The sequence below is a fragment of the Candoia aspera genome, chromosome 1 (genome assembly GCF_035149785.1).
Source record: "Candoia aspera isolate rCanAsp1 chromosome 1, rCanAsp1.hap2, whole genome shotgun sequence".
NCBI classification, from domain to species: domain Eukaryota; kingdom Metazoa; phylum Chordata; class Lepidosauria; order Squamata; family Boidae; genus Candoia; species Candoia aspera.
The window spans coordinates 341,727,716-341,754,316 of NC_086153.1; the positions used below are offsets into that span (position 1 = coordinate 341,727,716).

At 51.3% G+C, this 26,601-nt stretch overlaps 1 protein-coding gene across 1 annotated transcript in view; it reads left to right on the forward strand.

Moving 5' to 3' along the window:
• The first annotated feature begins 2,131 nt into the window (after positions 1-2,131).
• FBN3 (fibrillin 3) overlaps positions 2,132-26,601 on the forward strand; it is a 101,244-nt gene continuing 76,774 nt past the window's right edge. Inside the window, exons 1-5 of the mRNA XM_063290983.1 lie at positions 2,132-2,198; positions 6,013-6,108; positions 7,688-7,783; positions 22,873-23,070; positions 24,735-24,860. Of these exons, the coding sequence (XP_063147053.1) occupies positions 2,147-2,198; positions 6,013-6,108; positions 7,688-7,783; positions 22,873-23,070; positions 24,735-24,860 (568 nt within the window). The 5' untranslated portion in view covers positions 2,132-2,146. The remainder of the gene's footprint in view (positions 2,199-6,012; positions 6,109-7,687; positions 7,784-22,872; positions 23,071-24,734; positions 24,861-26,601) is intronic.

A 26,601-nucleotide genomic window follows, 5' to 3' on the forward strand; every position in this document is an offset into this window, starting at 1 on the left:
GAGACCTGCTGCTTTCTTGTTAGGTTTTTTAGTAGATATTTATTGTTTGTTTGTATATTATCCTAGCTTGTACTTCACTCCCATCAGAGTGACTCTGAGCGGCTAGCAACAAGCCCATAGAGAGGAAAGAAAATAAGAAAATTTTATATCGTTGAAGGCAGCAATCATACCCAATCCCATACGACCCTTTTTGAAGGATGGTGTAATCCTCAGTCGCTCCAAAAAGCTGTCCTAGAAAGCCACATTTTTACCGTTCTTCGATGATCTGGACCTCTAAGAGTCAGTTCTTCTATGGGAGGGGGGCCATCACCAGGAAGGCTCAGCCACGGGGTCCTTGCAGGTCACGTTCCCTCTCAGGACATTGGCTCTCCCTGATCTGGGCGGATGGGCATAACTGACCGGGAACTGGCGGTCTTGGAGACCATGGCAGATGCATCCAGGTGCTGAGGAAAGCTCCTGTGCAGCTGCTGGAAGTGGCAGATGTTCTGTGCCAATTTCAGTCTTGCATTGGGCAAGAGAGGGAAATCCTCTTAACCCTTGCTCTCAGCTGAGGGCCTCGGGCAGAAAGCCACCATCATCATCATCATCATCATCAAACAGACCAAACTTGCCAAAATTCTGAGCCATTTCTCTCTGGCATCTCCCCTTTGAAGTTTTCTGGTAAAATTAAAAGGAGGGCGGGGGATATTCTGAAGGTGCAAGTTTGAGGCCTTGAAGATCCAGCCTGAAAACTCTCAAGGCCTGCATTTAGTCTAGAGCAGCATTCTCAACCTTGGCAACTTGAAGATGGGCGGACTTCAACTCCCAGAATTCCCCAGCCAGCATGCTAAAGGGGTCTTTAGCAAACTAACAAACCACCTGATGGTTTGCGAAATCCAAGCTGGAGGTACAAGCCAGACCAGGCAGATGAGGCGTCCCTGAAGACAATCTGATTCAGGCCTTTGGCGGCTTCTCAGCTGAGCCCCATGGGACTGAGAAGCACAGCGCAACCTATGCTGAAATGGCATGGCATGCCGTACTCAGGTTTTCAGCTATGCAAAGCCACAGCGAATAGCCAGTGTGTTGAATGTTTAAGGGGTTGAAGTAGTACTAGGGAGATCCGGGGATTCTGGAATTGCTTCATTCATTCATTCATTCATTCATTCATTCATTCATTCATTCATTCATTTTGATTTTGCTTTACAGCTGGCCAACTCGAGCACTGTTTCTGCTGGTGGAGAAGGCAACAGATGCATCTGGGGCGGGGGGTCAAAAATGTTGCCCATACAAAGGGGCAGGGCTTTGACTGCATGGTCATGGCTGTCATCTTGACTTTTTTGACCCCGACAGGCAGACTATAAATCTTTAACACAATTGTTAAGTAAATCCTTAAACAGAAGGGATGGGTAGGCAGCGTTACAGTCTCTTCCGAGCCTTTGGAGCAGGACGTGGCAAAGGAGCAGAATCTTCCTCTTAATCTGCCCGGTTGCATTTCAGGCCAAACGTCTGCGGATCCCGATATCATTCGTACTGCTGTCCTGGGTGGAAGACCCTTCCTGGTGGGAACCAGTGCATCGTCCGTGAGTATCAACGGGGGTTCATCTCTTCTGCAAAAGAGCGTCTCCTGATTGCACTAGAAATGCAGTTTAATTTTCTAAAGATTAAAAAAGAAACTCTGCACGAATACCCACCAGATCAAAGAGAGGTAGATAGGGACAACTTTTTACTTTCTTCAAACAAAGGAGATTGTCCAGAGATTCCTTGCAAATCATAAAGGATCCCAGCAATTTAACACTGGGGTGTTTGCAGAGCAGCTTTTCCGCTTCCCCTGGAATGACCGTGCGGGTGATCCTTCAGCCATTCCAGGAAGTGCCGGGGAAAAGACCCCGCCTGGCAGAGCTCCCGGGGTTTTAAAATGGTGCCACCTCCCTTTGCAACCGTCCCAGAATGTTTTTCTGCAGAAGGACTTGTGTCAGCTGGACTTCCTCTCCCACCAAAGTCCGGCGTTTGCTCCTTGGGCGAACCTGGGGCAGGACCGTTTCTCATCTCTTGGGCTAAAGGAGGCCCCCTTTTTTGCAACCTGGGACCCAATTCCTTCTCCTGCTCCTCTTTGCCAACAGCCATCTGCCGGAACTCCTGCGGCGACGGTTTCTGTTCGCGGCCAAACATGTGCACCTGCTCCAGCGGGCAGCTTTCTCCTACCTGTGGCTCTGCAGGAGGTGAGAAAAAAGAGGGTGTGTGTGTGTGTGTGTGTGTAATTGTGTCTGTAGATCTTCCATCATCTTCTGGGCGTCTGGGTGTCCTGATCTCACTTGAATCTGAATGCTGACCTTTGTAAACCCACCACCTCCGATGCGTATGACAGGTCTTAATCCCAGGGGACATCAGATTGGTTAGTTTTTCCCCTCCCCAGTCAAGAGATTCTTGACCTCAGCGGCATCTGCTGACAAGAGGGGTCAAAAAAGTCAAGATGGTGGCCACAACCACGTGACAGAAGCCACATCCCTTTTCTAGGTGTCTCGCAGGTGGACGCACAGCTGCGATCGCAGTCTCAGATCCCACCACCTTGACTTTTAGGTACCCTCTCCTGTGGGCACCCCTCTATAATCTCACCACCTCCCTGGCCAACCTCTAGATCCAGATCTTGGGAAGGAATAATAATAATTTTCCTAGAAATCTCCCAATAGAGTTCGCGTGTTTTCTTTCAGGTTTTGCATTTCTGCACGGGTTTTGTGTGTTCTGATTTTTTAAAGTAATTGTTAAAGCGACCCAAGAAAGTGAGCTACGTTTAGCTAGGTCAGACTAATTTGCATTTAAATTTCAAGCCTGTCTCAAGTATTGCTTGAACTTGCAGCTCCTAAGTATGTGTGTGCGTGTATATATACATATACCGTATACAGTATGTATTGCAATACTTATGTAGTACTTAACATGGTGTTATACACACAGAGACGTACATGCATACATACACTTCGGTTCATAGTAAAACTGTCTTTCTGGAGGCTTTTAGCACATGCAGCATACCCAGTTCCAGAGTATAATGCCGTGAGCGATGCAGGTGTGCAGGAATCCGGCCCACCTGTGTTCACGCTGATCCGTACGAGGCCCATTATAAAACCGATGCAGCAAAGCCCGTTAAAGTAGAATGACTGTGGTGTGATAGAACTTTTAATTCAACGATTAAAGACTGATAGGATTTTTAATAGAATACAAAAGGAGATAAGAATTCTTAATTTAAAGACTAGGTTTTCCAAGAACCTAAAACACACTGCCAGCCTCAGTATTCCAGATGGGGAAGAGCACAGGACATCAGCAAGGGGGGGGGGCAAGGCTTCAGCTGCATGGTTGTGGCCTCCATCTTGACTTTTTTGACCCTTCCTGCAGACACTGACTGACCTTGGCCTGTGTTAGCACCACTGAGCTCCAATGGAGACCCCAGGCGGTGCGCAGTGAGGACGGTTCGGACGTGTAACCTTGTGTCAATGGAAGTCCGGGCATTAACTAACAGAGAAGGAGGTCCCCGATTATCCCGTTACTTGAGGAAGTCCCTTTGCTATTTTTGCAAAATCTGTTATTCTGAAGAGTGTTCGCTTCCATGCTTCCCAAACATTCCACGGGAATGCTTTGAGGAAAAATGCTTTCCCCAGCACATTTAGAAGTGGGAACTTTTTCAGATGGAAGTGGTGGGCTTTTAAATGCGTAGAGGATCGGCATTTTAATGCCCAACTGCATAAAGGTTTTTTTTTTAATTACAGATTAATCTGAAGGGGGATAGAAACGGGGGTGACGGGGGGTGGGAATGGGGGAGGATCCATAGAGAAGCAGCCCCGCCTGAGCCCCCCAACTTTTGTGGGTGATCATCACAATGCTTTAAAACACAGCCTTGACTCGGGCCCTGCGCTTACTTCTGTCTCCTGCCTTTCTGTGTTCTGCTGACATACAACCCCTGTGGATGCTGATTAGAAGGGGGTTGCTAAGGCGAGTGGAAGCGAGGTTTGGGCCTCCGCTGAACTGAATCGATCAAGATATTTTTGTTCCTGCTAATCCCGGCTGCGGGGTGGCAGAGGGGCAGCCTCCCTGCCGCCTCCCACCCCTCTCCCCAGACCCAGGGAGGGCCGGTCTCCTCCATGGTGCCTGGCTGCAGACCCCAGATGTTTCCAATCTTCCCAGCAATGTCAGGAATGCGAGCACATGAAGGGGGGAGCGAGTGGGCTGCATTCCAGTGGGTCCTCCAGGTTGTTGGGGGGGGAATAAAAGAAGTCGGGCCGGAAGTGGGGGGAATGGGGGGGCCGCTTCCGCCACAGGGCGGGCAGGCCCAGGCGAGGCCGAAACCAGCTCCCTCTGGGGCTGATCCGGTTCAGGCAGCGGTCCAGGACGCGTTGGAAGCAGCAGAAGAGCTGGGGCGCCACTCCCTCCCCGCTCAAAAGCAAGACCCTCCTCAAATGGATTTTCCATTCCTGTCCACCCGCTCCCCCAGGGAGCAGCAATTAGGGGCAGGTGGATTTAATAGCATTCCTGGGGATGGGCTTCCTGCCTGTCAAAGATCCGCTGGCAGAGGTTCCCCCACCCCCACCTGGGCAGATCTGGGCCCTTCTGATGCAAAGGGGGATTCTGCCCCTGGGCTGCGGTGCTTCCGTCCATCCACCCCATCTCTGTATCTTCCTTCCTACCTTCCTTCCTTCTTTCCTCCCTCCCTCCCTCCTTCCTTCCTTCTTTCCTTCCCCTCTCCTCTCCTCTCCTCCCCTCCCCTCCCTTCATCCCTTCTTCCCTCCCTCCCCCCTCCCTTTCCTTCCTTCCTTCCTTCCCTCCCTTCTTTCCTTCCCCTCTCCTCCCCTCATCCCCTCCCCTCCCTTCATGCCTTCTTCCCTCCCTCCCCCCTCTCTTTCCTTCCTTCCTTCCTTCCTTCCTTCCTTCCCTCCCTCCTTCCTTCTTTCCTTCCCCTCTCCTCCCCTCATCCCCTCCCCTCCCTTCATGCCTTCTTCCCTCCCTCCCCCCTCTCTTTCCTTCCTTCCTTCCTTCCTTCCTTCCTTCCTTCCCTCCTTCCTTCCTTCTTTCCTTCCCCTCTCCTCTCCTCTCCTCCCCTCCCCTCCCTTCATCCCTTCTTCCCTCCCTCCTCCCCCTCCCTTTCCTTCCTTCCTTCCCTCCCTTCTTTCCTTCCCCTCTCCTCCCCTCATCCCCTCCCCTCCCTTCATGCCTTCTTCCCTCCCTCCCCCCTCTCTTTCCTTCCTTCCTTCCTTCCTTCCTTCCTTCCTTCCTTCCTTCCTTCCTTCCTTCCTTCCTTCCTTCCTTCCCTCCCTCCTTCCTTCTTTCCTTCCCCTCTCCTCCCCTCATCCCCTCCCCTCCCTTCATGCCTTCTTCCCTCCCTCCCCCCTCTCTTTCCTTCCTTCCTTCCTTCCTTCCTTCCTTCCCTCCCTCCTTCCTTCTTTCCTTCCCCTCTCCTCCCCTCATCCCCTCCCCTCCCTTCATGCCTTCTTCCCTCCCTCCCCCCTCTCTTTCCTTCCTTCCTTCCTTCCTTCCTTCCTTCCTTCCTTCCTTCCCTCCTTCCTTCCTTCTTTCCTTCCCCTCTCCTCTCCTCCTCCCCTCCCCTCCCTTCATCCCTTCTTCCCTCCCTCCCCCCTCCCTTTCCTTCCTTCCTTCCTTCCCTCCCTTCTTTCCTTCCCCTCTCCTCCCCTCATCCCCTCCCCTCCCTTCATGCCTTCTTCCCTCCCTCCCCCCTCTCTTTCCTTCCTTCCTTCCTTCCTTCCTTCCTTCCTTCCCTCCCTCCTTCCTTCTTTCCTTCCCCTCTCCTCCCCTCATCCCCTCCCCTCCCTTCATGCCTTCTTCCCTCCCTCCCCCCTCTCTTTCCTTCCTTCCTTCCTTCCTTCCTTCCTTCCTTCCTTCCTTCCTTCCTTCCTTCCCTCCCTCCTTCCTTCTTTCCTTCCCCTCTCCTCTCCTCTCCTCTCCTCCCCTCTCCTCTCCTCTCCTCTCCTCTCCTCCCCTCTCCTCCCTTCCTCCTCCTCATCCTTCTACTGATTCTCTCCCTTCCTTCTCCAGCCCAGTCCTGCCACATGAAGTGCTTGAACGGGGGCAGCTGCAACGAAGAAGCCTGTCTGTGCCAGAAGGGATATGCTGGGACCCACTGTGGCCAACGTGAGTGCCAAAACATGCCCAGCTGGCGAACGTGCGCACACGGGCATCCCTGGGCAGAGGTGGCATGTTCTGGGGAGCTCAACAGCGGTTGGAACGAGAACCTCCCAGTCTGATGCCCATTGACTGATTTATTGGATTCCATATCTCGCCCGGCTGTGCGGTCACAGTGCCGCTGATAGCTGTGCAATTCTTAAAAAGGCACGGGGGGCATGTTCAGCTATCGCTGGATTTTCAAGATAGGCATCTCTGAGAAGCCACGATGACAAAATACGGATTATGTGCATTGGTGCCATTGTGTGACTGATGCACATAATGCTCCCGGTGTCACGTGTGCGATGATGTCTTGACACACATGGTGTCGCTTGTTGCCCCCCCGCCCCGTATGTGTTTGCAAGAGGTTTCCATTTCAGATCAAACTATAAGAAACGCAGCATGAACTAGGATTGACGTGCTCCCCATTTGGCACCCAAACCACCTTGAATGTTCACACAAACAGAAAGGCCCGAGTATCAGATGAATAATTAATACGTTAAAATGCCCTCGCTTCTGTTCTTCATGACAGATAAATCTTGCGGAGTCCTTGGTGCTCTCCGAGCCTGGTTGTTTCCTTGCAGACGTTTCATTGCCAGGCTAGGCAACGTCTTCAGTGCGAGGAGGGAGGGGGCCTTGCTCTCGGTTTATAGACCGTGGCTTGCCCTGCTTGTGTTGGTGGGGGTGTTGTTCTCTCCTTGGGAGTTCCTTGATTGGGCTGTTGTTTGCTGCTTGGTTGATTGACTGAGTTGATAGTTCCTTGATGAGGGTGTCTTGTGCTGTTTGATGGTTCATCTGGTGTTAATCCTAGTTTGATTTTTGCATGTCTGGGTGTTGGTTGCTGGCAAGGCGGTGTCCTGGTCGTTTGGCTTTTCTGCTGTCTCTTTTGAATGGTATGTAAATGTTGTTTACCTCTATGTGTCTGTGGATGGCTGCTTGGTCTGAGTGCCAGGCTTCCAGGAATTCTCTGGTGTTTTTGGATTTCAAGGAACTCCCAGGGAGAGAACAACATCCCCACCAACACAAGCAGGGCAAGCCTCGGTGTATAAACCGAGAGCAAGGCCCCCTCCCTCCTCGCACTGAAGACGTTGCCTAGCCTGGCAATGAAACGTCTGCAAGGAAACAACCAGGCTCGGAGAGCACCAGGACTCAGCAATTGAACCCTGAGCTGCAAATATTTGCTTTGATAGATAAATATTGGTCTCGTGTTCTTTACATTCTATTCTTCTTCTTCCAAGATGCAAAGGTTCTTTGTCCTCCCCCACTTTTATTTTCACAACCACCTTAATAGGTAATGGGAACTGACTGTTTCCGAGGATCACTCTGCACTGTAAACCTCAAGGGTGAACAGGGATTAAAACTGAAGTCACGTCTGGATCTGCTCGGACCTTGCAAAAGCTACATTATCCTCTGGAATCCCACGCATCCTTTTTCACCCATGCAAGCATTCAGCAGAATCACCCCAGGCCCCACCTTCCAGGGAAGCTTGGTATTGGTCAAGGTGATGCCCTGATTTCGGTTCCTCTCTCTTTCTCTCCCTCCCATCCAGCTGTCTGCGAAGGAGGGTGCCAGAATGGTGGCCGGTGCATTGGGCCCAACCGCTGTGCCTGCGTGTACGGATTCACAGGACCCCAGTGCGAGAGAGGTAGGCTAGCAAACCATTAAAAAAAAATCACCCTGTCGCATCATGTAGGAACTGGAGCTGGTTAGAAGCTGCGCTGGTCGAAGGATCGTGAAATTGGCTTAGTGCTGTATCTGGAAAGGAAACAGTTTTATGACTCCGCCATGTCTGTCCTGCTCAAATTCAGATGTTTATTGCAATTGAAGATCCGCACGCTTCTCTATCCTGTATCTTTGCCCTCTGCTTGGTTTCGTGAATTGGACTGATTTCTCCACATGCTTCACAGCCAGGATTTACCCTGTGTCTTAATCACTCTTTTACAAAGAACAGCAGAAGGTTACCATGTCTGGATTTATTTTTATTTTTTTCTTTAAAATATTGATAACCCTTCTGTTATCCCGGGGATCTCACCCTGGGCGATGACCAGTACAAGCTAGATCAAACAGTAAATTCAAGGAAAACAAATGAATGATAACAAACATGTGGGAAGGTGGATTAGGAACAAAAGGTAGGATCTGGCCATGGTTGCTAAGAACCCCAGGATAAAAATCAATTCCCCATGTTGCCCTGAAAGATGGAGAAGGCTGGTGCCACCCAGCCAAGCCCACAAAATCAGGGCTCTATCCTCTGAAGACCCTCTCCTGTGTCCCCACAAAATCCACCTCTTTCAGCCATGGGGAGCTGAGGAGGACCCCCTGCCCCAGAACATCTGTAGGGGTCAAAAAAGTCAAGATGAGTCAAGAAAGAGATTAAGTGAGAAGGGGTTCAGTTCCAGGGTTTCTCAAACTCAGCAACTTTAAGGCACGTGGACTTCAACTCCCAGAATTCCCCAGCCAGCATGCTGGCTGGGGAATTCTGGGAGTTGAAGTCCACGTGCCTTCAAGTTGCCGAGTTTGAGAAATACTGAGTTAAACGCTGGTTCTGGTTTAAGCTGCAGAGTGGTCTGATATACCACAAACATTGAGTTAGGGGCAAGGGTTTTATTTTGTTGGTTCTATTTTTGTCCTTTTTGCATATTAAAAAAACCAGAGAGGCTTTGACTGCACTGGCTTGAGAGTTATATCCATAGATGCCTTTGTAAAAAAAAACATACTTGAAGGCTTGGGATTTCCGATTTCATGTTGCAAACACAGACTGAAGTGGCAAAGGGTTTTGATTTTGAAAGCAGGCCAGTTAGAATCAAACTGGATTTTCTGAGCCATGTGTAGTCTTGTTGGCTTGGGGGAGCAAAAACCAGTCCTTGCATGCATGCATATATACACTCCCTTTACCTGCAGGATAGAGCATGGAGCTTTACATGAACCACCCCCCTTCCAGACTGTCCCCATTTTCAGACGTTGAGTAGATGAAATGCCAATGAAACACAAATAGAAATCTAAATCAAGGCCAGGTGCACTTTGGATTAAACATGTGGGGAACTGCACTGCAGGCCTCCCGCTCTGCCCTCTTGAATCCCCTCGCCGCTTTCCAACAAGCATTTAGCCGGTCTTGCCAAACAGCCTCATTCATTCCACCGTTTCCATAAAGCATCAGGGAATCAAAATGACCCCCCTTCCTATGAATAATAAAAAGATTTGAAATTATCTTTGCCATCCTGACCCACCCAAAAGGTTGGTTTTTATTCAGAGCAAGGGCAAGGCACTTTTCCGGCTAGGGACCCATTTAAACAAGCGGCCCCAGCATCCCGTTTTGATCTTGAGATCGCAGAGAGGGTGGTGGCCCCAGTGGCAACACCACCAAAAAGAAGGGCTCCAAAATTTCACATCCCCTTTCTCCTTTTCTAAAATTTGGCACTTTCTAAAAGGCAAGCAAACCCAGTGCTGAATTTGGGGAACGCAAAGCCGGGGGCTTTGAAGCTGCGGAAGGTGCCAGAAGGGAGTATATGACTCTCTGTTCTTGGTTTAAAGAAATGCTTTTCATATTTGGGGAAAGGGGATGGTTGAAAGGGGTTCTGGACTGTACAACTCCTGATGGAAACCTTTTTTTAAATGTCACATTGCGGCAGGCAGGGCCTTAAGGACAAGGTGAGGCTGCGCTCTTTTCAATCCAGGCTGGGTGTCCATTTTATTTTATTTATTTCTATCCACTCTTCCTGCCTGAGTCTTTATTTCTTTATGTTTATTTTATATGATTTCTATCCTGCCCTTTTTGCCAAAAAGGAAGCACTTGTGGTTGTAGCTGGTGATGAAAGGATGATAGAATGGTGGAGTTGGAAGGGGTCCCAAGGATCATCTAGTCCAGTCTTCTTCAAAGTTGGCCACTTTAAGATGTGTGGACTTCAACTCCCAGAATTCCCCAGCCAGCCCATAGTGATATGGAAAGGTGAAGTTTTCATAGAAACTTCACAATAATAATAATAATAATAATAATAATAATAATACCAAACAACAACAACTGCCCATTCCAGGTCCTTGGGAAGGACTTGGTCAGCTGATAAACATGCCAAAACCATCTAAACATCTGTCTGACTGTGCAACCAACAACAACAACAACAATAAATTTGATTAATAAATAAATAAAACATAATAATAATAAAAAATAGCAATTTAGTTTTCAGACTAGAAACACCAATAACTTTTAGCTGGTCATTTTTGATAGGTGAAGTCAAAGCCTTTTTGTGTTGGCAAACAAGTTAAGAAAATCAATGGATTTGGAAGGTTCCCTTAAGGCCATCCAGAAGAGCCCCCTGCTCAGTGCAGGAATCCCAATTAAAGCAGCCCAGAGGGGGGGGTTGTCCAGCCTCCTCTTGAAGACTTCCAAGAAAGAGGACCCCGCCCCTCTCTTGGTCCTTGGTCCCATCACTGAACTTCACTTATTGGGAAGTTTCCGCAAATGTTCAACTGGCATCCTCTGTTCTGCAGTTTAGATTCCTTCTAATGCCCAAATCCTGATGGAAAAAGGTCTTGACTTTTTTCTAGCTGATATCAGGTGCTCTCTTCTCAAAACTACGCCTTCTCAGCTCCTTCGCTCTCTCTTCATAAGACTTCGTTTCTTGTCTCTGGATCACCCTTATTGTTCTTCTCCAAACCTGTTCCAGTTTGAATGCTTTGAAAAATAGGGTGCCCAAAACCAGACGGATGACTTGGCATGGAGTTGGTCCAGGAAGGAAAATATTTGCAGTCTGGAAGAGTCTGCGCAGCCTCTCTCCCTCCTAATTCCTAGAGTAAAATGATTTTTTAATTTGCGGCTTATCTCCGTGAAAGGATGTTTGATTCTCTACCCTTGAACAGAGTTTCTAAGTAGTGGAGAAAAGCCACACCAGCTGCATAAATACAATTTAAAACATGGTCACACGTTAAAGGAACAGGGGGAGAATTCATTAAATCTGCCGTTGTGTCTAAGGCTAAGGCCCGTGGAACTGCGTGAGACCGGCCTCTGTGAGGACGTATCTCGGATGGTGCAAAAATCAGGATCCAACCTAATTGCAGATCTGTGGAAACAGTGCACAAAATGAGTTTCTGGATGTTTGGAAGGATGAAGTCACATTGGAAAACTTGTGCATCCAAAGGGGTCCTTTTACCCCAGTCCCATTTCAGCATCTGAGATTAAACCCGGTTCTCAGCTGGGCTGCCTCTGCCAAAACTAACAGGGGGCTTGCTGTGTGAAGAGAGAGGGGTAAAGTTTCAAAGGCTCCTGCGTTTCTCTCCGCAGTTCCTCTCTGCTGGAATCTCAGGTCTAGCCCCCCTCTTAACAGTCAGGGTCTCCTTGCATCCCTCCAGATGTTCTGGATTATGATTCCCATCCAACCCCGCTGGTATGGTCTGGAGTTAGAGAGGATAGGCATTGTAGTCCAAAACATCTGCAGGGCACTGGGTTGAAGAAGGCGGTCCACTGGGCATGGGAAGGAACAAAGTGAGCAGTATCCAATTTCTCCTTCCTCTCTGAAAACGGGGAGGGGGCAGCCACTGGGCAGAAATTCAGTTGGGTTCATATTTCAGCAGGCAGGCTTCCAACTGGCTGCAAGAGCAACCTCTGAAACCCTGGCTCCCCTGCTTTCAACTGGGAAGGGGCTTTGATGCCCGACGCCTGCTGGCACGCCCTTGGTGCAAGGGCGGATGGGGTACCAGGGGGACTCTGTTTTCTGAAAAGGGGTAGCTTATAACCTGGTTAGACTGTGGGTTGTCTGAACCCATGGAGGTGGAGATCTGGAGGGTAGAAGCTGTCCAGGTTAACTGTGTTAAGAGAACACATCTTGGGTATCATCTGGATGGCCCTGCAGTCCATCACTGTGGAGAAAGGATTGGCTTCCTTTTTGGCCTTGGCTCCACTCTTTGGCCAAGTTCAAAGGAAGATTTTGATGCTTGGGAAGAGATGCTGCAAGCTTTCCAAGCTCTCTTTCCACCCAGCATGTCTGTGTTCCTTGCAATATCACTTTCTCAAGGTTTCAACTGGAGCAAGGATGGGTCTTGGGTGACCAGGACTGAGAGAACAGTGATTTGTGGAAAGCTGAAACATCAGGAGTCTGGTAGCCCCTTTTGCAGCAAACGCATTTTATTAAGAGGCAGAAGCTTTTGTAAACTGCAGCTTGTGAGAAGCCAGAGAAGGCGTTCATTCAGCAACTAGGTGCAGGGTGGCTGTCTGAATGAAGCCACTGCTTCCACGCTCACATCTGACCCTGGGCGATGGAGCAGCCAGATGCTCTGGAGCAGAAAGGTGTCCTGCTCGGTTCTTGATTGATTGATTGATTGATTGATTGATTATGTGCCATCAAGTCATTGTTGACTCTTAGCAACCACCTAGATAGACTTTCTCCATGACATTCTGTCCCCAACCTGGGGCTTCAGCTCTTCCAGCAATGCCCACATCGCCCCTTAACTGAGTCCATCCCACCTGCTGCTGGTTGCCATCTTCTTCTCTTTCCTTCCGCCTTTCCCAGCATCCGAGCCTCCTCCAGAGAGCGGGGTCTGCGCATCATGTTTCAGCCTGGTCATTAGTGCCTTGAGTGAGAAATGTGGGTTGATTTGTTTGATGATCCATCAATTTGTTTTCTTGGCTGTCCATGGTATTCTTCTCCAACACCAACGTTCAAAGGCGTCAATGCTCTTCCTATCCTGCTTCTTCAGAGTCCAACGTTCGCTTCCCTAGAGCGTCACAGGGAATATCATGGCTTGCACCGTTCTGATCTTTGTAGGTATAGGCACATCCCGGCATCTGAATCTCTTTTCCAAGGCCTTCATGGCTGTTCTACCTGTTGGCAGAGTGCTAGAAAAGCCTTTGGCCCAGGAGAGATCAGAAAAGTCACACACCAGGCATTTCTATAAAAATAATTTTATTTACAGAAAGCAAACATATTTACAGGCTCTCAGTGAGAGCCGCTTAACTCTCTACATGCCTACACAGAAGGGAAACTGAAACTAAAACAAGTCCAGGCAAGTTCTTCTCCCCAGGTGAAAAAATTAACATCCGAAAAGAGGACAATTAAATTCAACCTCTTCACCCGCCAAAATGATTAGTTACCATAATAACTTTAATCTGTAGTAGAAAACATATTAACACTACCAAGTGCCAGTCTGTGGCATAGTTCTTGACTGCTGGTTCCTTGATGGTTGATGGTTGATCCTAAAAGGCAGAAGCTATTCACCACTTCAATATCTTCATCTTCATTGCACATCTTTAATTCTGGATTACAGGCTCTGGGAGAAATGCTGTAGCATGTTGTCATTCCAGAGGAAGTCAAGGAAAGCAACTGATCCCAAAGACAAAGGAAATAATAGAGTGTCCCAAACAAACCAGGCCAACCAGAATGACTGTCCGCAAAGCCATCTTCTGTCCTGGGAAACCCCGTAGGAGCTGTCAGGCTAGGGCTGTAATGCAAAGACCCCTCCTTCCATGGGGGCAGCTTGGGGCCAGTTTCTTCCTGCATGCCACCTTGTCTCAAACAAGCCAAAATCACAAAGGTTGGCTGGGGAATTCTGGGAGTTGAAGTCCACATGTCTTCCAATTGCCAAGGTTGAAAAACTCTGTCCTAAATCATCTCTGCCGCTAATAGACAGAGCCCTCCATCCTTTTCTGGAAATCCAAGCAGTTCTCAAGCCAGAGGGCATGTCTGAGACCACCAAGGTCATGGGAGTTTTGCAAAAGTGTGGTTCCAGGGAAACTGAGGCCCCCACAATGTATATCCTTTCAATGCAATGGGTGATTGAATGCTTGAAGGCGGAAAGGTTGAAGTCAGCAGGGAAATGGACTGAAGGGGGACCAAGGGATTCCCTCTAATGCCTCTTCCTCTAATTCCTCTCCGCTCCCAGACTGACTGATCAGCTTGTGGTTGTGTTAGGGCCTGGGGTGGGGTGGAGGCGTGCAGTTCGTCATAAGGTCCGTTCTTCCGGTTTGGTTTCCTGCCAGCAGCAAACAGAATGTTTATCTCTGGCTTCTTCCTAACTGTCAGATCGCAGCCCGGTGCTCTTTCTTTCTCTTCCCCGTACCAAATGCTCCCCAAAAATTAAGAAGGGAGACTTTTGACTGTGAATGAAACAATAAATCGTGTATCGCTAGCGTAAGAACCAGTAATGTTGGGTGTGCAAAACGTGACGGGGGAAGGAACTGTGCTCAGTTTGAAAACGACCCAAAGGAATGAAAAGAACGAAAAAGGCCAGCGCGGCATCCACCCATCCAAATGTCTATTTTCTGCATGGTGCCGCCCAGTCGCCTTCATCCACACACTTAGAGGAGGAGGACAACCCTGCATCCTGCTGAATATCAAAGCCTGCATCCCCCTCCCCCTTGGATACCTCTGCCTTGAGAAACAAACGGCCTTGATGCAGAGCGCCAATGCATTGCAAGAGCGGAACCAAATGGAACCATTCCTTGGATGTTTTCAGAAGCGCGGTTCCCCGCTTGCAAGATCTAACGGCTTTGCTCCCCTCCTTGTGAGCCAAATCCCTTCCAGAACGCTGAGCACAATCCTGGGTGTAAAAAGCACAGAGACCAGGCTGGAGAAGCTGTATTTCCTGAAGTCTAGAGATGATATTCCCTTTTCGCACCCTCTAAAAGCCTCTTTTTTATTTCCACTCTTGCGCCCGAGAAGCTGGAAGTTGCTTTACTTTTTCAAAGGCTTGAAAACCGCCCCCAAAATATCCTGGGGGTGGAGAAATTGTCCGTGTAGCCCACGGACGGTTCTGCCAGGGGTGAAAACGAACTTTCTGCTCTGTTCACACATGCTGCCCTGTGTTCTTTCACATCGCAACGGGACACCCACCCAGTCCTGTGAAGGAACAAATCAATGTATCAGTGGCTGCACCCGGCTCAGAAAGACTGCTGGGTTCCAAAAGGGAACGCCTGGATTTCTAGGCATTGGGCCCACCCGTCGTCATGGCCTGGGTCCTCTGTAGGTGGCTCAACCCTCAAGGCTTTGGCAGAGGGCTCCTACCCAGCCCATTTAGGGCACAGATGGCGCCCTGGCTACTGGCCCGTCTGCTGTTGCACAGATGCTTCTAAGAAAACCCCACTTTTACCATAGACCAGTGTTTCTCAACCTTAGCAACTTTAAGATGGGTGGACCTCAACTCCCAGAATTCCCCAGCCAGCTTGGCTGGCTGGGGAATTCTGGGAGTTGAAGTCCACCCATCTTAAAGTTGCTAAGGTTGAGAAACACTGCCATAGACCCTCCTTTTTGCTCACAGATGTTTTCCGCATCATGTTGGGACCCTCTTCTCCCGCCCCGCTCTGTGGGAAAAGATAGTTTCGCTGCCTTTCTCTGGGATGTGTGAATGCGTGCTCCTCCAAAGGGAAGCTTGAAAGGGAGGAAGAGGTTTTATCTAAAGCGTTTATTTACAGCCAGAGAAGACTCCCAGGCTGTAGCGCCTTCAACCCGGTTACTGCATTAACCCCTTTTTATGGATTCATGCAGTGCCCTGAACCATGAAAGAACCAAGCTGGCTGAGCGTGCCCACCATGCTCAGCCCCAAGAAATCCAGTCAAAGTTAATTCTAACCGAGTTCCAGGCACTGTGGAAAAGTCTCCCCCCAGTCTGGGCCAGAGCATCTGGCCCGTTATCGTAAATGCCCAGGGTGCCCGTCAGTCTTGCATTCTCTTCCCCCCCCCCTTTTTATTAATTAGTAATTGTTCAAGATACAATTAAGACACATAATATAGAATATAAGACCAAGATAATGCAAGTTAGCTTTTCCAGCCTTGCGTTCTCAGCGCCGCAGCAGACCTTGCCTGCTCCCATCTGGCCAAGAGGCTGCCTTCTTCAGCAGAGGCTTGGTGACTTGGGGGGGGGCGGTTTCCCCTGGGATTCAGCTGGATCTCTTGCTGAGCCCCCCAACCCCAGCAACCAGCGGCTTGGATGCAACCTCTCTTCCCAGACCCCTCTTTTTTTCCCCTTTTGCAGGGAAGGCACTTGGTTAAAAGAGACCATTTGGCTTTTTTTTGCAGGCCAGACCTGCCAAAGATTGGGGGGCTGGGGGTGGGGGGAAGGGGAACCCCTTGAGAAAAATCAGTTTGCTCCTTTCTGATCCTGAGTTGATCATTGCTCCAGGCGTTCCGGCATTCCGTGAAAGCAAAGGGCCGGCCCCTCAGCCGCACAGCATGACAAGTAAATTCTGGTTAAAATTTTAAAAGAGGTGACTTTGGGGTCCTGCTTGGGTCTCACCCCCGGCAGCACGCGCGGCCTTTGAAATCCAGGATGCTCCTTCGCGGTGTGAGGAACGGAGGGAAACCAGGCTGGGAGCGATTCTCCAAATGGGGACCCGTTTCCAGAGCAAAGAAAGCTTGAGTTTTGGGAAAGGGGGAGCAGCTCCGAAGGCTCCCAAAGAGCCTTGATTTCTTGGGCAGACGCGTCCATCGTGGGGGTCAGAAAAGTCAAGATGGCAGCTGCAACCGGGCAACGCAAAAGGGACGGGCCCGCCCGTGGGGTTGGCGATGGTTTGCTGTGCTGGACAGCTGTTTATGGAAGGGAGCCTTTATATGGGATTCATCCTGATTCTCTTCTTGTACCGGTTTTAATCCATGACCTGCCTCGGGCGATGGGGTTGCACGTGTAAGGCAGCCTGATAATAATTAATGTAATAACCTCCCAAGTGGGATTCTGACTCGGAAGGAAGCCCCCCTTCAGCTGCTGGGGACTGATTCCCAGGGAAAGTGTGCAGATGTTCTTCTGGAAAGAGGGGAGGGGTTGATTCCAAGATACTACAGGGGGAGGGACGGGAAGGTCACCCAAGCACTGGGTGGCCTGGGGCCAGGAGGACCAGTTTCTCGTTAGAATAGCCTGGACCCCCCACAAATCAGGGCCTTTGAAATGGGGGCTGCTTCAAGTTGCTGGTCCCCCATGATCTCTGTGAGCTGCCCAGGATCCTTCCCCAGGGCTGTATGGAGAGAAAACCTTGCTGGTTGTGAAAACAGGATTGCATTTGCAGGAAGCAAACTGCCCCCTTGGCTTGCCATCCTGCTGATCTGCCTTTGCACCCCCAGACCCTCTCACCAAGAAAACCAGGGGGCTGCCTGTCCATCTGTGGAGGGGGGGAGCGCAAGCCTCCATCACACATCTGTGCTCCTCCTCTGCAAAAGGCTTTTGAGATGTCAAGCTGAACCTCTTCTCCCAAACCAGGCTTTTCTTTCCTTCCTCCGTCAAACCAGGGCATCGCAAATCGGCGCTCTCCCATTTTTTCCCCACACAAGGGGTCTCCCGGACTCTGCAGATGTGCTGGGTGCTGCTCCCCACAGCCCCAGCCAGCTGGGAATGATGGGAGTTGTCATCCAGAGAACCCAAAGAGGAGGAAGGGGCTTCCATATAACCATTCGGCGCCATCCTGTGCTGAGTTTACAGACTCCATGCTGCAGGGATGAATGGTGGTTTAGCTGGCGCATCAGGTTCCAATACAGCTCCTCTGAACCTGGAGAGTTACAGCCATTCAGGGTCAGCAGTTACGCTTGGAGACATTTCCTTCTGCGGTTGAGTCACTCCGCCATTTCCTCGTTTCCTGCCACCACCCTCCGGCCGCCTTCGCTGGGCGGCTGATCTGCTGCTGCTTTTCCTCTGATGCTCAGCCTCTCTGGAGAAGCCCTTTTGGCCCTTCTTACATCCTCCTTGAACCTTTGCCCCCCAACAGCGTCTCCCCCTCCCGGCCCAGGCTGTCGGCTTCTCGGTGACCCATGACCCGATCCCCTCTCCGGTCCCTGGACAATTGGATGTTCGGCGGGTCACTAAGTTGCGGGTGGCCGCACGATTCTTCTTCTGCCGCCCTCCATTTCTTCCCTGCTTAGAATTGTCTGCTATTGTACTTTGAGGGTCTCCTTTTGAGACCCCCCCCACTCAAACTCCTATTTCCTTGAGCTTCTCCTGCTGTGGAATTGTAGAAAGTAAGAAGGTATCTTGAAGATCATCTAGTCCAACCCCCTGCCCAACAGGTGCATGTCCGGCCTCTGTTCAAACCCCTCCAGTGAAGGACAGCCCATGATCTCCCAGGACTGTCTCTTCTACTGCAGAAAGCTCTAACCATTGGGAAATGCCTCCTGACCTCTATGTACAATCTGCATCTTGCTTTTTAAAGCCATTTTTCCCAATCCCACCTTCTGGAGCAACTCTGAACAATTCTGCCCATCTTTCCACATAACCCCCTGGAGAGACTGGAAGGCAGCTTCACGTCCTCCACAGGCTGAGCATACTAATGCAGTGTTTTTCAAACTTGGCAACTTGAAGATGTGTGGACTTCAACTCCCAGAATTCCCCAGCCAGCTGGGCTGGCTGGGGAATTCTGGGAGTTGAAGTCCACACAACTTCAAGTTGCCAAGTTTGGGCAACCCTGAATTAAACAGCAGGGCAGTGGAATTTTTCACATTGCAATGCGTATCTATCTGTGATTATGTTTCTTCAGAGCTTTCCCATAAAGGGAACTCCTGCTTACAACTTTATCGGGTCTCTTGAAAAGCTGTTCTGCAAAGTGCTGTCAGATTTAAGAGCGTGCTTCTTGGTGTCAGAGACATTAACTCCTTCCACTTAAAAAAACAGCCCTCACACTGAGGCCAAGCTATTTGTTCGAGATGCATGTCCAGGCGCTCCTTGTAATGTCTCAGGAGCATCTGGAATACGATTCAGAGGAAGTGAAGAATGTCAGCTAATGCAGTCTTGGGCTGCCCCAACCGAGGTATCATGTCAAGATTGTGGGAAGTTAAATGTCTGCTCTAGCCCAAAATTAGGAGGAATTTCTTGACCACAAGAGGCATTAAGCCATGGACCAGCCTCCCACTGGAATCACAGCTGCTCCATCACTGGAGGGTTTCAAGCCAAGGTTTCAAGCCATTTGTCCAGGATGGTCTGAGGATTCCTGCCCTGGGCAGGGGGTTGGGCTCAATGACCTCCAGCTCCAGGTTTTTATGTCTCTTACCTGAGCATGCTTTAAGGGCTGGAGTTAGGACTTCTGGCATGCAAAGTGGATATTGTAGCAATTGAACTAGGGCCTACCAATACAGTTAAGATTCTAGTCCTCATGGTTGTGAGCCAAGGGTTGGTTTGAGTAAGCTTGGGGGCCCTGCTCTGGGAAGACAAAGTCCAAAGGGGCTGCTGAGGCTCCTTTCAATTCTGCTTTTGGATAGGAGAGAGCCAACCCTGTCAGTTCACTTACGCACTGGGGGAGAGAGCCCTCACTTTCTCATGTGCTCAAGTGGGGAGGGGGGCAGAGCCACATGGCTGAGCCTTAATACAGTTTGATTGGAGCCTCATTCAATCTTTAATCACCTGACCTCTCCCAATCCGCCCCAGATGTGCTCTGGCCCTCAGCCAGCCCACCCTCTTGACTGCAGGCAGCTTTGGCTGTGCTTCTCCCCTTGCTGGGAACTTAAATCAGGAAATCTATTTTGGTCCAGTTCTCTGCCTCCCCCCTCTTCCTCATCCAAGTCTATTTCTGGAGCAGGTCTTAGAAAGAAGGAGGTTGGGGCCAGCTTATTCCTTCCCTAAGGTTGTCTTTGCGGGTCCTGCTGAGTCTCCAGAGACAAGAATGCCATCACACGGTGCCGTGGACCATAATGGAGGATCTGGCCAGGAAAGCTGGCCCAGATCTCCAAGAAAACAAAATTGAGGTGTCCATGAAAAGCATCTTCCTCTGCCAAGTCTTCCCCTCCTCTTCTGCTTAGCCTGCCGGCTTCCCGAAAGGAAAGGGCTGACGGAAGCAAGTAGCCGAAGTCTGTTCATGAGGCCGGTGAGATCCACCAGGTTTTCGCAAGGATCCATCTGAAGCCACGGTCAAAGTGCCAGGCACATCTGTCTGCACAGAATGAGTCATGACTGAAAGGATCCGAGGATTACTGGCATAGCCACCAGGGAAGGCTGTGGATCCTCATGGTTTTACATGGGGTGCCCCAAACCCACCACCTACTTCCTTCAGTACAGGATAAGCCATGTTGCTTTGATCAGGAACGGGTGGGGTGAGCGTCACCTTCGGATTGCCCCGTCTTTTAGTAGTTCTCATCTCCTCGGTCCTCGTGCCTATGGAGAACATCTCTCTAGGTCAGTGTTTCTCAACCTCGGCAACTTTAAGATGGGTGGACTTCAGCTCCCAGAATTCCCCAGCCAGCCATACTCAAAAGCCCCCTTTAGCTCCACACTTAGCAGGTTCTCATTCAGACAAGACTCAAAGCAGATGGGATAGTCTCTTCCCTGAACTTCAGCGCTTCATCCAGTGCCACCCTTAAGGCTCTGTCCGCACAACAGTGCCACCCTACCCAGGTCAGCTAAAAACCCAATGGCTGAATGCTCATGAGATGCCCTCTTCTTGGACTTAACTTTGGTTTCTCTGAGGCTGAGTGTGAAGCCAGCCTTATAGAGAGTTTAGGGGGCTCTGCAAACCCAAGAAACGGGCCAGCCGGTTTAAACATCGTGTGCAAAGTCCATCTGTGTGTTTGTGTCCTGCCCGAGCAAGGGCCCAACAAAGGTGATAATTAGGGGTGGGCTATCTGGGCCCCTGGACTGCAAGCAGCTCCTTTGGGTGGCCCTCAGAGCCCCCCCTGACCACGATGGCCAAAAATGCAACAGTGGGACCAAGAGCCAAGAGAGGTGGGTTGGTCCCCCTTCTCTGGATTGAATGAACGAATGAACGAACAGGACAGCTGACCAGCCATCTCTCTGCAATGCTTTCATTGAGGTGGGGTTGGACCGGATGGCCTCTGGGGTCTCTTCCAGCCCCAGAATTCTGTGATTCTAGAAGCAAGCATGGTGAAGCAAAAGGAGTCCAGGATGCTACCGAGGCCACACGTGTTCGGATAAATCAATTCAGCGGATGGTTGTAAAGCTGAGAGAGTCTGATAGTGACCCAGAACCAGTAGCAAAGGACTGGGAGTCTTGTGTGCCGGGATTCTGGCTGGGGTTTATGGGCCATGGAGTCTAGCGCTCCTGAAGAGCACCTGGTTGAGCGAGGCCGCCCTAACAGTGCCTATCTCTGTAGCAAGCAATGTTATTTCCGTACAACTCTTCTGTAAATGGCGGGCGGGCAGGCAGGCATACGCAAGGATGGGCAGGCAGGCAGCAGTTGCAATTAATGGGGTACAGCTATTGGCTGTTCCAGGACGGTGCAAGGCAGCTGAGGCTGGGGCGTGCTGAAGGAAAACCACTGTTTGCACAAAGCGTCGCTGCCACTTGTCCAGGGTGTTGTCGCGGTTGGGGACGTAGGAGGCAGGGGCTTATTCACAGAAGCCAGCCAGAGCGCCCCCAACCTTTCTCCAAGGGCCCCCATAACTGATCATATACAAATTCCTTGACCTACCCGGTCCCACGCGTGCACAACCAATGGAACCGGCTCCTTGCTAAGAAATAGGAGGGGACACACACACACACCCCAAATTCCTGCAAGCAGCCACCCAGCCTTGGGCACGCCGCTAAAGTAAAGGATGATGACCCAAACATGGGAAAGGCATAAAACGCCAGAGGCGAAACGAAACGAGGCTGGCAAATTAAAAAAAGATGTTTTCCCCGCCGGCTCTTGCGGTGCCCTTTCTGGTGGTTGCAACGCTGACAAGGGCCCTGTTGTCCTTCGAGACTCGCATGGTCTCTGCAGATGGGGAGGGGGGTCTCCTTCGGTCTTCTGGTTTTAATGTCCTGGTTGGTTTCAAAGGCAGGAAACCCAGCTGCTCCCCACTTGGACCTGATTCTGTGGGGGGGGGGGAGGGGGCTGGAGAGGAGGAGACTCGTCAAAGAGGCTTATTAAAGGGTTCAAGACGTGGTCCGCCCTTAATGAGTTGCAGGTACTTTCTCCAGCTGAAGAGTATGTGACTGAGTCATGTGCCCCCAGATGTCTTCTGTTATTTCAGAACCCTCTTCAGTAGTGGGGGGAAGTGTCCCGCTTTGGGTGGTGGAAAGTCCACACGTCCAACACGTTTTTTCCCTGAAAATCATCTTCCCATCCCCCTCTTCCTCCTCCTCTCCTCCTTCTCCTTCCCTTCCTCCTCTTCCTCCCTGTCTCTTCCTCCTCTTCCTCCCTGTCTCTTCCTCCTCTTCCTCTCTGTCTCTTCCTCCTTCTCTTCCTCTCTTTCTCCTTCTCCTTCCCTTCCTCCTCTTCCTCCCTGTCAATTCCTCATTCTTCTTCTCCTTTTCTTCCTCTTCCTTTTCCTCTCCCTCTCCCTCTTCCTCTCCTCTTCCCTTTCTGCTTCTCCTTCTCTTCCTCTTCCTCTCTTGTCCTTCTCTTCCTCCTTCTCTTCCTCTCCTCCTCCCCCTCCTCAATGCTTTTCTTGCTGGTTTTAAGTTACTGTCTGCTGCCCAGAATTGTGCATAAGTGGGTGCCTGTGCAAATCAAATAAGAAACAAAAATAAAATTAATTTCTGCCCTTTGAGATCCCTGAAAGCCTCCAATGACAGAAAAGGCATTCAAGTGACACAGAAATGTCTCCTTCCTCAGGGCCCCCAACTCTTAGCCCCACCAACTGGCAACAAGCCAGCACTTGTCCAGGAGTGGAGAACTGCTCGGCCCTGGAAAAATAACTTCTCCGGGTTGCGAAGTTGTTCCCCAGACTGGGAGCCCACGGACCGTGGTGGGAGATGTCTGTGGACCCCCAGGGATGCAAGCTCCCTTTGCACTCCCTCTCCAGGCACGCTCAGGGGTCTTCCTCCTCAGCCGAGGGAGCCCCATGTCTTGCCTGGCACTGACCGCCTTCCTTCCTTCCTTCCTTCTTATTTCCTTCCTTCCTAGATTACCGCACAGGGCCCTGCTTCAGCCAGGTGAGCAAGCAGATGTGCCAGGGCCAGCTCAGTGGCATCGTTTGCACCAAGACCATGTGCTGCGCCACCATCGGGCGCGCCTGGGGCCACCCCTGCGAGATGTGTCCGGCCCAGCCCCACCCCTGCCGCCGGGGCTTCATTCCCAACATCCGCACCGGAGCCTGCCAAGGTCTGTGGAACACGAGCGGGGGGGCCAGCCGGGTTTCCAAGGCGGGTCCACAGGGCCTGGTCAACAAAGTCAAGATGGCGGCCATCATGGTGCATCACGCATGAAATCCAGGCAGGGCTTCAATTCACGTCCATGGCTTCCATCTTGACTTTTTTGACCGTACCCTGCAGACCCCACTGGGAGGTGGGGGAATTCGGCAGCTGAGAGTGCTGGGAAAGCATCGATCTCCAGACTGTGAAAGGGGATTTAGGTGTTTGAGAGAAGAAGCTGCTGTTTTCTGCTCAGAGATCTTGGAAACTTCCTTGAGCAAGGCAGAGGTCCCTGTCAAGTTCGCCCCCAAGGAATGAATTATGGCCCACTGAAGGCTTGCCACCCGGGATACACAGATGCCTGCCTATCTTTGGACCGGCCTGAGGCCAAGTCAGGTCAAACCCCCAACAAGGGTTTCCCAACTGTGTTCCTGTAACCCGGCTTCGCTGGGTAAACCGTGGCTGGCTACAACGTACACTCGCAAGGCTGCAACTTGTGCTTCACAGTCCACACCATTGGTCATGCCCCTGCAGTACCCTAAGCCATCACGTGGCAGATGGGCCATGCGTTGCCCGTCTCTTCGGCTGGACTAAGCAGGGCACGCCGGCTTCTTCCAAGGACATGTGGAAGCTGGAAACGGCCCCCCACCCGGCCTCTGGTGCTGAGGAAGAAGTCCCAGGGCAGGACAGACCCTGGGGTGGGGCAAGACCCGCTGATGGGGCTTTGACAGGGCAAGTGGCAGTGCTGTGGGCCCGTGCCCCATGCACTGAGCTGGGCTGCCTTGGCCCAGGAGCCCACAGGCGTGGTTTCAGTGGGATCCTCAATTAAGTGGCCAGGGAGGGACATAATATTTCGGTTGGCAGGCGGCTGTGCTGTCACCCCCCCCTCCTAGACGCCTCCAGCGGGGACAGGGGGAATGAGGAGACCCAGGTCAAGATGGTGCAATGCAGACTGCTCAGCTGATGCGCTTCTGTCAGGCTTGGGGACGCAGAAACAGAAGGCCGGCGTTTGCATGCCGCCGTCCCTATGCAGGTTTCCTCATTCTGACATCCTTGTGCTTTGGACCAGAGGCCGGAAGCTCTTGATCCCTCGAGACGGAAATGCTGAGGCCGTGGGGTGGGTGTTCATGGGGGAACGAGCGTAGGGGGTCCTGACACCCTCCTGCGCGTGATGCCATGGCAAGTTGACATCATTGGGCAAAATGACATCACGGCACATAAGATGTCATCGTGCCACTGATGTCGTGGCACGCATGATGTCACTGTGGCTTGTCGCGGACCTCTGGCTACGGAAGCAGAAGCAGAGACCAGTGTGAATCCTGCTTGCTTCGATTGTGGTTGCTCTGGCAGCCTTTGGGCTTCGCCAGAAACCATTTCAGGCCTCTTGCCATGACCACCAAACCTTTCCATGCAAGCAGAAGGTCTCTCAATGGGGCGAAGGCCACTGTCCCCGTGGAACTTGGTTCCTGGATTAACTAACGGGGGTTGCGCAATAGATCAAACCCTAAACTCACCCAACCGGTTGGGCTCCTGCTGTCCTCGGAGTGACCCCGGGGGCCCTTTTCTCTTCTCTTTTTTCTTTTCTTTTCTCTCCTGGGCTCACTTGGTGCCGGTGGTCCTCGTCTCTCCCTGCAGATGTGGACGAGTGCCAAGCCATCCCTGGACTGTGCCAAGGTGGGAACTGCCTCAACACCGTGGGCTCCTACGAGTGCAAGTGCCCGGCGGGTCACAAGCAGAGTGAGACGAACCACAAGTGTGAAGGTGAGGGGACCCTGAAGGGCTCGGAGGAGAAGTGGAGAGGGGCGTGGAGGGCGGAAGGGGGCCCTTCTCCAGCAGTTGAAAAGGTGTGCTGGGGTTGCAGAGAGGCAATAGAGCTGAAGACGGCTGGAAGCAATTGGAGAGAGTAAAAAACTCTGCACGTGCTCAGGGCGGCTAGGCCAAAGCCGTGTTTGGATGCAAAATAAAAGGGGATTCTCCCTGGAGAGCATTTTGCACATGTTCAGAGGCACGGAGGCTGATGCTGCAGAGCAATAGCCCTAACTTTCGGGGATGGCTCTTTCCCCCTCCATGTGCACATCCAAAAAACGCCCAGAAGCATGCCCCGTCACGGCATTTTGCCAATAAGGGGACTCATCCTGACGGCCCTGAGACGGACAAGCCCCACTGAGGACGCTGCTGGGGTGTGTCGGTCAGCACCGCCTCTGCAGGATGGGGGAGGCTTTCCCCGTTCCGCTTGCAAAGCACCCTGGCCTTTCTGCACGGAAGCCGGATTCCCACCCCTCTTTTGGCCCCTTTTTCACTAACGTCCACAAGGAAAGGGAGACGGCATGCCCCGCCAAGCGTTTGCGCTGTGCCCGGGACCCTCTTGGCTCTGACATCTGGGAAGGATGCTTCTCGGGGCAGCTTGTTCGAGAAAGATTTCATGTGCCAGCAAAAGGAGAGTTGAGAAGGACACGGGGTTTCAGAAGCCTTTTTTGTGCTCTTCGCAACATCTTCAACGCGACGCCCTTAGTACAACTTCTGAGCCTGCAGGTTTTTTCCCTTTCCCTTTTACTTTTACGTTTACTTTTATTTCATTTATTTTCTATCCCGCCTTTATTATAAATAACTCAAGGCAGGGAACATACCAGATACTCCCTCCTCCTCCTCCTCTTTTCCCCACAACAACAACCCTGTGAGGTGGGCTGGGCTGAAAGAGAGGGACTGGCCCAAGGTCACCCAGCTCGCTTCCACGCCTAAGGCAGGCTAGAACTTCCAGGAGAGTTTGCAGGGGGGGAGGTCAAAAAGGCCAAGATGCTGGCTGTGCCACGACTGCACAATTGCTGCATGTAAAAACAGGACAGTTGCGTGGCCATGGCCACCATCCTGACTCTTTTGATCGCCCCCGCCCCTGCTTTTCTGCTTTTCTGCTTTTCTGCTTTTCTGCTTTTCTGCTTTTCTGCTTTTCTGCTTTTCTGCTTTCTTTGAGGTGCATGGAAGCAGCTGATCGATGGCAACTGAAACCTGCTGGGGAAGGGATGGTGGTGTGCTTTGGGGCTTGTGTGACGTCCTTTAAAAGCTGTCCTTGCCCGGCCCGGCCCGGCCCCCGAGGCTGCATTGTTGTAAACTCAGAAACATTTCCGAGCTTGTTCCAGCCCTGAAGAAACCAGAACAGCCTCCAAAGTCAACCTTTCTCGCTCAGTTCTGTCACTGGGAAATGCCCAGACTTGAGGGCTGGCTTTTAATTTTCAGCAGAGCTTTGGAAGGGGGCTGGGAGCCAGAAAAGAGGTCTTTCTGGGTGCGCTCTTTGTGCGAAGCTGAAAAGGGGGAAAAGAGGGTGCCCCTGTGCCTGGCATCAAGAGTGGGCCGAGCAGAACTCACCTGCCTCCACCTTCTCTCTGCCATGAGTGATTCTGTAGACTCTGACGGGCTGCCTTAGCCTCCCTCCGTTGCAAGCGGAAGAGCCCTGCGGCTGCAGCCTTTCCTTGGAGGGAAGCCCTTCAGGGCCTCTTCGTTGTCCCTT